The 11,047-nt window shown below is 38.3% G+C and overlaps 1 protein-coding gene across 1 annotated transcript; it reads left to right on the forward strand.

Moving 5' to 3' along the window:
* The first annotated feature begins 4,678 nt into the window (after positions 1 to 4,678).
* On the forward strand, positions 4,679 to 10,261 carry LOC114279503 (G-type lectin S-receptor-like serine/threonine-protein kinase At4g27290). Its single transcript, XM_082873048.1, has 7 exons — positions 4,679 to 6,001; positions 7,425 to 7,568; positions 7,671 to 7,828; positions 8,359 to 8,569; positions 8,847 to 9,084; positions 9,167 to 9,317; positions 9,751 to 10,261. The coding sequence occupies exons 1-7, from the start codon at positions 4,705 to 4,707 to the stop codon at positions 10,045 to 10,047; spliced, it is 2,496 nt and encodes an 831-aa protein (XP_082729174.1). The 5' UTR covers positions 4,679 to 4,704; the 3' UTR covers positions 10,048 to 10,261.
* The last annotated feature ends 786 nt before the right edge of the window (positions 10,262 to 11,047 follow it).

The following is an 11,047-nucleotide window of genomic DNA, read 5'->3' on the forward strand; positions in this document are numbered from 1 at the left end:
GCGCATTACGGTTCGAACACTCGAACACCTATACGGATTCTCCTGCACAGTGGCAGATATGTAAAGACGGGGTTTACATACCATTTCTTGCGCATTACGGTTCGAACACTCGAACACCTATACGGATTCTCTTGCACAGTGGCAGATATGTAAATACGGGGTTTACATACCATTTCTTGCGCATTACGGTTCCAACACTCGAACACCTATACGGATTCTCCTGCACAGTGGCAGATATGTAAATACGGGGTTTCCATACCATTTCTTGCGCATTACGGTTCGAACACTCGAACACCTATACGGATTCTCCTGCACTGTGGCAGATATGTAAATACGGGGTTTACATACCATTTCTTGCGCATTACGGATCGAACACTCGAACACCTATACGGATTCTCCCGCACAGTGGCAGATATGTAAATACGGGGTATACATACCATTTCTTGCGCATTACGGTTCGAACACTCGAACACCTATACAGATTCACCTGCACAGCGGCAGATATGTAAATACGGGGTTTACAAACCATTTCTTGCGCATTACGGTTCGAACACTCGAACACCTATACGGATTCTCCTGCACAGTGGCAGATATGTAAATACGTGGTTTACAAACCATTTTTTGCGCATTACGGTTCGAACACTCGAACACCTATACGGATTCTCTTGCACAGTGGCAGATATGTAAATACGGGGTTTACATACCATTTCTTGCGCATTACGGTTCGAACACTCGAACACCTATACGGATTCTCCTGCACAGTGGCAGATATGTAAAGACGGGGTTTACATACCATTTCTTGCGCATTACGGTTCGAACACTCGAACACCTATACGGATTCTCCTGCACAGTGGCAGATATGTAAATACGGGGTTTACATACCATTTCTTGCGCATTACGGTTCGAACACTCGAACACCTATACGGATTCTCCTGCACAATGGCAGATATGTAAATACGGGGTTTACATATCATTTCTTGCGCATTACGGCTCGAACACTCGAACACCTATATGGATTCTCCTGCACAGTGGCGGATATGTAAATACGGGGTTTACATACCATTTCTTGCGAATTACGGTTCGAACACTCGAACACCTATACGGATTCTCCTGCACAGTGGCAGATATGTAAATACGGGGTTTACATACCATTTCTTGCGCATTACGGTTCGAACACTCGAACACCTATACGGATTCTCCTGCAAAGTGGCAGATATTTAAATACGTGGTTTACATACCATTTCTTGCGCATTACGGTTCGAACACTCGAACACCTATACGGATTCTCCCGCACAGTGGCAGATATGTAAAGACGGGGTTTACATACCGTTTCTTGCGCATTACGGTTCGAACACTCGAACACCTATACGGATTGTCCTGCACAGTGGCAGATATGTAAATACGGGGTATACATACCATTTCTTGCGCATTACGGTTCGAACACTCGAACACCTATACAGATTCTCCTGCACAGCGGCAGATATGTAAATACGGGGTTTACAAACCATTTCTTGCGCATTACGGTTCGAACACTCGAACACCTATACGGATTCTCCTGCACAGTGGCAGATATGTAAATACGTGGTTTACATACCATTTTTTGCGCATTACGGTTCGAATACTCGAACACCTATACGGATTCTCCTGCACAGTGGCAGATATGTAAATACGGGGTTTACATACCATTTCTTGCGCATTACGGTTCGAACACTCGAACACCTATACGGATTCTCCTGCACAGTGGCAGATATGTAAAGACGGGGTTTACATACCATTTCTTGCGCATTACGGTTCGAACACTCGAACACCTATACGGATTCTCCTGCACAGTGGCAGATATGTAAATACGGGGTTTACATACCATTTCTTGCGCATTACGGTTCGAACACTCGAACACCTATACGGATTCTCCCGCACAGTGGCAGATATGTAAAGACGGGGTTTACATACCATTTCTTGCGCATTACGGTTCGAACACTCGAACACCTATACGGATTGTCCTGCACAGTGGCAGATATGTAAAGACGGGGTTTACATACCATTTCTTGCGCATTACGGTTCGAACACTCGAACACCTATTCGGATTCTCCTGCACAGTGGCAGATATGTAAATACGGGGTTTACATACCATTTCTTCCGCATTACGGTTCGAACACTCGAACACCTATACGGATTCTCCTGCACAGCGGCAGATATGTAAAGACGGGGTTTACATACCATTTCTTGCGCATTACGGTTCGAACACTCGAACACCTATACGGACACTCCTGCACAGTGGCAGATATGTAAATACGGGATTTCCATACCATTTCTTGCGCATTACGGTTCGAATACTCGAACACCTATACGGATTCTCCTGCACAGTGGCAGATATGTAAATACGGGGTTTCCATACCATTTCTTGCGAATTACGGTTCGAACACTCGAACACCTATACGGATTCTCCTGCACAGTGGCAGATATGTAAAGACGGGGTTTACATACCATTTCTTGCGCATTACGGTTCGAACACTCGAACACCTATACGGATTCTCCTGCACAGTGGCAGATATGTAAATACGGGGTTTACATACCATTTCTTGCGCATTACGGATCGAACACTCGAACACCTATACGGATTCTCCCGCACAGTGGCAGATATGTAAATACGGGGTTTACATACCATTTCTTGCGCATTACGGTTCGAACACTCGAACACCTATACGGATTCTCCTGCACAGTGGCAGATATGTAAAGACGGGGTTTACATACCATTTCTTGCGCATTACGGTTCGAACACTTGAACACCTATACGGATTCTCCCGCACGGTGGCAGATATGTAAATACGGGGTTTACATACCATTTCTTCCGCATTACGGTTCGAACACTCGAACACCTATACGGATTCTCCTGCACAGTGGCAGATATGTAAAGACGGGGTTTACATACCATTTCTTGCGCATTACGGTTCGAACACTCGAACACCTATACGGATTCTCCTGCACAGTGGCAGATATGTAAATACGGGGTTTACATACCATTTCTTCCGCATTACGGTTCGAACACTCGAACACCTATACGGATTCTCCTGCACAGTGGCAGATATGTAAAGATGGGGTTTACATACCATTTCTTGCGCATTACGGTTCGAACACTCGAACACCTATACGGACACTCCTGCACAGTGGCAGATATGTAAATACGGGGTTTCCATACCATTTCTTGCGCATTATGGTTCGAACACTCGAACACCTATACGGATTCTCCTGCACAGTGGCAGATATGTAAATACGGGGTTTCCATACCATTTCTTACGAATTACGGTTCGAACACTCGAACACCTATACAGATTCTCCTGCACAGTGGCAGATATGTATATACGACGTTTACTTACCATTTCTCACGCATTAGGGTTCGAACACTCGAACACCTATACGGATTCTCCTACACTGTGGCAGATATGTAAATACGGGGTTTACATACCATTTCTTTCGCATTACGGATCGAACACTCGAACACCTATACGGATTCTCTTGCACAGTGGCAGATATGAAAATACGGGGTTTACATACCATTTCTTGCGCATTACGGTTCGAACACTCGAACATCTACACGGATTCTCCTGCACAGTGGCAGATTTGTAAATACGGGGTTTACATACCATTTCTTGCGCATTACGGTTCGAACACTCGAACACCTATACGGATTCTCCTGCACAGTGGCAGATATGTAAATACGGGGTTTCCATACCATTTCTTGCGCATTACGGTTCGAACACTCGAACACTTGTACGGATTCTCCTGCACAGTGGCAGATATGTATATACGGCGTTGACTTACCATTTCTCACGCATTAAGGTTCGAACACTCGAACACCTATACGGATTCTCTTGCACAGTGGCAGATATGTAAATACGGGGTTTACATACCATTTCTTGCGCATTACGGTTCGAACACTCGAACACCTATACGGATTCTCCTGCACAGTGGCAGATATGTAAATACGGGGTTTACATACCATTTCTTGCGCATTACGGTTCGAACACTCGAACACCTATACGGATTCTCCTGCACAGTGGCAGATATGTAAATACGTGGTTTACATACCATTTCTTGCGCATTACGGTTCGAACACTCGAACACCTATACGGATTCTCCCGCACAGTGGCAGATATGTAAATACGGGTTAAACTCCAGATTTTTTATTTTTTATTTTTTGTAATTTCCTTTTTAAAAAAAAAATACGAAAAATTTATTAAAAGAAAAAATAAGTCAAATTTTATGTTTCTAAAATCTGGGGGGAAAAAAAGTATGTTTATTCTTGTCTTACAGATTTTTTTAAAAGTCGTAACATTTAATTTAGACCGACCCACCATCTGTTTGTTTAAATGTTTATATGTAGAGCTCAGTATTTTGGGTTATTTTGAGTTGCTTTCAAAGAATTTCGGGAGCTTTGTATGTGTGGTTGGGTGTTTTATTGGGTTGCGCTGCATATAATTGTTCTTATGTTTAAAAAACAATAAAGTTATGATAGACTGGTCTGTGTAACTACTCTTTTGTCTCATTGGGCTTGTATCAAATTAGCAACTGTGGAATTCAAAGTTTTCGTAATTGACTCCCAAGTACGACTGAAAGGTAGTAAGTATTGTGGGTAGTTACCATAGAAAAGTTCTTGAATCTTCATTTATAAATTGACTAAATAATGGGAAAAAACAGATACAATTCATGAAATTAGCAGACTTTAGACCATCAATGGAAGGCCTCAAAATACCCTTATTGTTTTCCTCTTTATTTTCCATTTTAATAGTCTCCAAAGCAGTAGACACCATAACCAAAACTCAATCCATAACAGGCAACAATACCATTGTTTCATCTGGTGGGAGCTTTGAGATGGGTTTTTTCAGACCTGGCAATTCCCGGAATCAATACCTGGGAATATGGTACAAGAAAATATCTCTCAAGAGCAAGACTGTTGTATGGGTTGCCAACAGAGAAATCCCACTCATCAATTCGTCAGGTGTCTTGATGATAATCAACCCTGGAATTCTCGCCCTCGTCAATGGTACTGGCACTGTCATTTGGTCTGTCAATGTGACAGAATCCACACAGAACCCTATTGCGCAACTTAGGGACACAGGAAATCTAGTTGTGAAAGATGCCAATGATGAGTCCGAGAATTTTCTGTGGCAAAGTTTTGATTATCCATGTGATACTCAATTACCGGGCATGAAGCTTGGAAAGAACTTTGAAACAGGCCTAGAGCGCCACATCACCTCCTGGAAGAGCAGTGATGATCCAGCTCAAGGTGATTATAAATACCAGTGTGATCCTCAAGGATACCCACAAAATATTCTGAGGTCTGGTTCTGTTGAGGTGTTCCGAACTGGGCCATGGAATGGTATCGGATTCAGTGGGACACCAAACGTCAAACCTAATCCGTACTACACATATGGATTGGTTTTCTCTAAGGAGGATGCGTATTATCATTATGAACTCCTCAGCCCAGTTCTTTCAAGGTATGATGTGAGTTATGATGGGCATGTACGGCGCTGGATATGGGTTGATGAAAAGCAGGAATGGGAGATTTACCTGATTTTCCCAACAGATTACTGTGATACTTATAATCTGTGTGGTCCAAATGGTAACTGTCAGATTGGAAACTCACCGGCATGTGGTTGTTTGAATAACTTTGTGCCCCGGAACGAAACGGAATGGAGAAATGGATATTATTCTAATGGGTGTGTTCGGAGGACACCGTTGGATTGCCGTAACGGAGATGATTTTCTCAAGTATTCGCGATATAAAATGCCAGACACACGGAACTCCTGGTTTGATACAAACATGACCCTAGGGGAATGCAAGATGAAGTGCTTGAAAAATTGCTCTTGTACGGCTTACACAAATTTAGACATAAGAGGAGATGGAAGCGGCTGTTTGCTTTGGTTTAATGAGTTGATTGATATGAGAGAGTTTAGTGAAGATGGGCCAGACATTTACCTAAGGATGGCTTCCTCTGAGTTGGGTAAGAATTTATACCAATGTCATAGACTAGTGAAAATAGATTAATTAGATTATACGTATGAAAGAAGCATGTCGTTAACTATACTGAACATTTACATTTCTTAAAAAATTCCTCACTATATTACATTCCTACATCTAACTACAATTTAAAAAAAAAGAGAGTTCGTTTTGGTTTCATCTTGAACGTTGTTTTCTTGAATTCGATGCGGATGATGCATATTTCCCGTCTCGACCCACATGCCCGGCGTGGTAAGTCCAGCTTGTATTTGTATTTGAGCCTATTTTGACCTAATTTATTATTTTCAGATCTTCTATATGCTGGGTTATTGTAGAGTTATAAGGTTATGATGTTCTTGTGGGCTTCTATAAAAGGGTTGTTGAGAAAAAAGGGTTGTCTTTGGATGGGAGTGGGGCATGGCAGCCCCCATTTTTAAAAATAAAATTATATATGTATACTTTATCCAAGGGAAACAAAAGGGAAGGGATGGGTGGAAAAAAAAAAAAAAATCAGCTTATATTTTATTAAATTTTTCCTTTCTCTTTACAAAAGTTTATCAAATTCTTGATCGAAATACAGTCTTAGTCTTTTACTTGAAAATCAACTGCACTAGTTAACTTTTAAAAAAATGTATTGGTTTAAAAAAATTACAAATATCAAATTTCTTTGTCAATATAAGAATAGCAATAAAAAAAGGCCCCATGAGCTGTCATCTTCATCTTTACCAACACCTTTACTATTTAGTTTTTGCATTACAAAACTCTCTTTTTTTCAACATAAGTATTAAGTCTCAAAATAAATTGTCAAAATCTTATCATCATCAAACGATTGTTGTTGGTATGTTTTTCTATTATATTTTTATCTTTATGTCTATCTTATATAAAATTATAGAAAGATATGCTTATAGAAATTTCAAAATTATCAATTATAAAATTCTACCTTAACTTGACTATTACAAAAAAAATTAAGTGAATTAGCCATATTATCAAGTGCAAAGAATAGACTAATAAAATTTGAATGTAAGACAATAATTGTTAGTTATTTTGCATCCGAAAAAAAGAGAAAATAAACTTTAAATAAAAAATTACAATAATGTTGAAACTTGTTAAAAGCCTCATTTAAAATTGTCTCTTTGGACCTCCAATTGTCTCGAGCCATTATGATTGGTGAAAATACTTTCTTCTAGTTCGGCCCCCCCTCAAATCCAAATCTTTGCTCCTCCTCTGTAAGCTTGTAAATTTTTGTGTGCATGTGTGTTTGTTTTGTTTTACCTTTTCTCATCCCTTTTTCCATAGCAATTTCAATATAAAGGAGGGTGTTCAAGGGTTTGAAATCTAAAGAAATCCATGCAAGTTCGTGCTTTCATGATTGTACTGTCTAACTGATCAATTGACCATTTCTGTCAAATGGATTGAGGATTCAACAGTCCGACAAGTCGGCTTCAATGGCAAGAAAAGAGACATAGTGGTAGTGACCTCGGCATTGTTAATTGGATTTCTTCTACTAGGAATAAGCCTGATCATGTATCTCCGAAAAATGAAAAGGAAGAATTCACAGCTGAATAGAGAAGGTATATATCCATATGTGTCATTCTGTGTTAAACTATGTACTGATATGTTACATTTTTGGAACTACTTGTCATATTGATATCCATTTTGTCCCGGCTTTACAGGAATTCGGATGCACAACTCTGAACAAGGTTACACCGACAAAAGCCAAAAGGAAGATCTAGAGTTACCATTGTTCAACTTAGCTGTAATAGCTAATTCCACAAATAACTTTTCAATCAACAATAAGATTGGAGAGGGTGGATTCGGAGCTGTTTACAAGGTAACAATGTAAAGACACTCTTATGTAGTCTATAGGAATGTGATCAATACCCAATCTCATGGAGCCTATGCAGAAGCCATAAAACCATTCAGCTTTTTTATCACTGCTTTTCCGTAATAATAATATTATTAAAAAAAATCACCCCCCTCCCTCAAAAAAAAAAAAAAGAATCACAAAAAAGTACATAGAATGTAAAATTCCTTGGTAAGTTAATGCACTTACTGTTCCGTAAAACCTTTTAATACAGAACCACCATTCTGAGTGTAAATTTTTTTATAAATACACCTGTTTTTGAAAAGAGGAATTTTATATTTTTCTTTCAGTTTTCAAAGAAGACAATTGGTATGATGCTACTTTTCTCACATATAAAACATCATAAATCTCTGTAATTAAATCACTGGTCATGGTTGCACCTATTGGAATAATGTCAGCCAGAGCAACATAAAAATAAGAATCAGGAAAAATGAGTGTTTTCTTTTAAGTTAATTCTAATAGAAGAGCATTCTATCAATTATAATGGTAATTCTCAGGGTATACTGGAAGGAGGACAAGAAATAGCCGTGAAGCGGTTATCAAAGAATTCTAGCCAAGGACTTGATGAGTTCAAGAATGAAGTTATCTGTATTAACAAACTGCAACACCGAAATCTCGTGAAGCTTCTAGGATGCTGCATTCAAGGAGAAGAAACAATGTTGATATATGAATACATGCCCAACAAAAGCCTGGACTATTTTATATTTGGTTTGCCCTCTTCAAAACTATAATACACCACAACGATTACACTCTCAAACCAACTAACAGTCTTTCTTTTTCCTTTTTTTTTTTATATTCTTTTTGGTTCCATATAATCCTTTTGATATATTTGATAATGGAAACAAAACTTTATGTGGTTTTTATTACATGTGCATTTGCATGAACTTGGTTTTTCGAAATTTAGAATTTTTCATTGTAAAAGCTTGTTAAATTCGTGCATCCGGTTAGCGAGAGTGTGGACTAAATCTAACAAAAATTTGGACAGATCAAACAGGAAGCACATTGTTGGATTGGCCGAAGCGCTTCCACATTATTAATGGGATTGCACGGGGGCTTCTTTATCTTCATCAAGATTCCAGATTGAGAATTATTCACAGAGATCTTAAAGCTAGCAATATTTTGCTAGATATTGACATGAATCCAAAAATATCAGATTTTGGAATAGCTAGAAGTTTTGGAGGAAATGAGACAGAAGCAAATACAAATACAGTGGTTGGAACATAGTAAGATTCTCCATAACATGTTTAATCTATTTCACTTATATTATTGTTTCAAAATCTGGTTCTTTACTCTTCTTTGTTGTAGCGGCTATATTTCTCCAGAGTATGCAACAGATGGGCTATTTTCAATAAAATCGGATGTATTCAGCTTTGGCGTTTTGGTGCTAGAGATTGTGAGTAGCAAGAAAAACAAAGGTTTCTATCATTCAAGTCATCGCTTCAACCTCCTTGGCCATGTAAGTATTCTAAGATTAGAGGTAATTAATATTATATGCATGTGTTCCTATAAGGGTCAAGGATCCTTTATCCCTAAATTCTCTCTATCTAAAAAGAACAACACCTAATTAGTACACATTAATATGTATCTAGGAGGGGAAAGATTGGGCATACATCTAACCTTTGACATAGTGCACAAAGTGATTGTCCCATGACTTGAACCTATAACATCTAGGTTATTAGACCAATATTTTACCATTGAACCAATAGTCACCCCTCCTTAAATTCTCTCTATCTATTGTTCCAAAACACGCACATTCGTTGGATCACATGAGAATCTTAAGGTGCAAGTATCTTGGGGCGTAATCCAACTATTGTAACTGTCTTGAGAATTGAGAATAGAGAAATTTGGAGATAGAGGACCTATGTCTAATATTGTAGTGGATTGTTCAGGCATGGAATCTCTATAAAGAGGGCAAGTCGTTGCAATTGATTGATGATGTTGTATGGGAGTCATGCTACCTAATTGAAGTGTTGCGATCAATCCATGTGGGTCTTTTGTGTGTGCAAGAAAGTCCAGAGGATAGGCCTAGCATGTCATCTGTGGTTGTGATGTTGAGCAGTGATGGTGCATTGCCTCAAGCCAAACAACCTGGCTTCTTCACTGAAAGGAATGTTCTCAAGACTGGTTTCCAAGAAGCAACAACCACGGCCAATGAAATCACTGTTACTATGTTTAATGGTCGATAGAAATTATACCATATACAAGGTGAATGCTTAATCATTGTTTCTAGTTACAAGTGTATTTTATACATAATGACATGATGGGACGTGCCAATGGTATCTCTATTCACTAGTATTCTTATTATTATCGTTAAAAATGAACTCCACCGAAATAACATGTACTTTTTTCAATATATAAATTTGCCCCATCAATCAGTATAAATTTTCTTTATAATTTTTATATTTGCATATTATTATTTCTTTGTGTTCTGTAAATAAATAAAATTAAATTTAAAAAAAAAAAAAACAAGTTTAGATACTTTCATCCACGTTCTTTAATTATTCCATTATTTTTGTAAACTCTGGGGCAGTGCTTACTTTAGATGCCGCCCACTACGTGTCTTTCAAAGCTTTTTCCTTTGAATTGTTCTCTAAAGTTTGTATACAAATGATGCCAAGCACAAAACCTATGTTCAACATTTGGCACTACTTGTTGTAATGTAGAGGTACCAGGCCTTTCTGCTTGCCTGTAATGTAAGTCCAAACACTTTGGTTGACTTTTCCAATATCATCAATGATTAAACTAAGATACCCACAACTATCATCAATGAACCTTTGTTTTACTAAGAATCCCAGATTCATGAATCTTTGTTTTTACCTCCACCACAACATATGCAAATGGGAACATGTTATTATTAGGGTGAATACCCACCACGAGGGAAGGATTTATTAAGGGACCAGGGATAGATTTATAAAGAAAATGATTTATAAATAAAAAATTCATACGTAAATAATATTTAGATTGATCTCTTAAAGTCTTTTTTAAAATTATGAAAATAATGGTTGCTTTGATTGAAAATGATGAAATCACAAGTTACATTATTATGTGTAAAAATTCTGTGAAGAATTTTTTTTTTTTTTTGATCAGCAAAGAAAAGGGAAACTTTATTGATGGGATGAGAAAAACAAGAACAAAATACATCAATAAAGGAGGGAAGTGTAAAAAACATCATAGCTAACACTCCAC

Source organism: Camellia sinensis, chromosome 6 (genome assembly GCF_055761805.1).
Source record: "Camellia sinensis isolate YWXY chromosome 6, ASM5576180v1, whole genome shotgun sequence".
Lineage (NCBI taxonomy): Eukaryota > Viridiplantae > Streptophyta > Magnoliopsida > Ericales > Theaceae > Camellia > Camellia sinensis.

Bases quoted from the DNA above. Each gene is read 5' to 3' on its own strand.
- LOC114279503 (XM_082873048.1), top strand. From the start codon at position 4,705: ATGAAATTAGCAGACTTTAGACCATCAATGGAAGGCCTCAAAATACCC. The intron at 7,829-8,358 runs GTAACAATGTAA...GGTAATTCTCAG, and splicing joins GATTCGGAGCTGTTTACAAG to GGTATACTGGAAGGAGGACA. The intron at 9,318-9,750 runs GTAAGTATTCTA...TGGATTGTTCAG, and splicing joins GCTTCAACCTCCTTGGCCAT to GCATGGAATCTCTATAAAGA.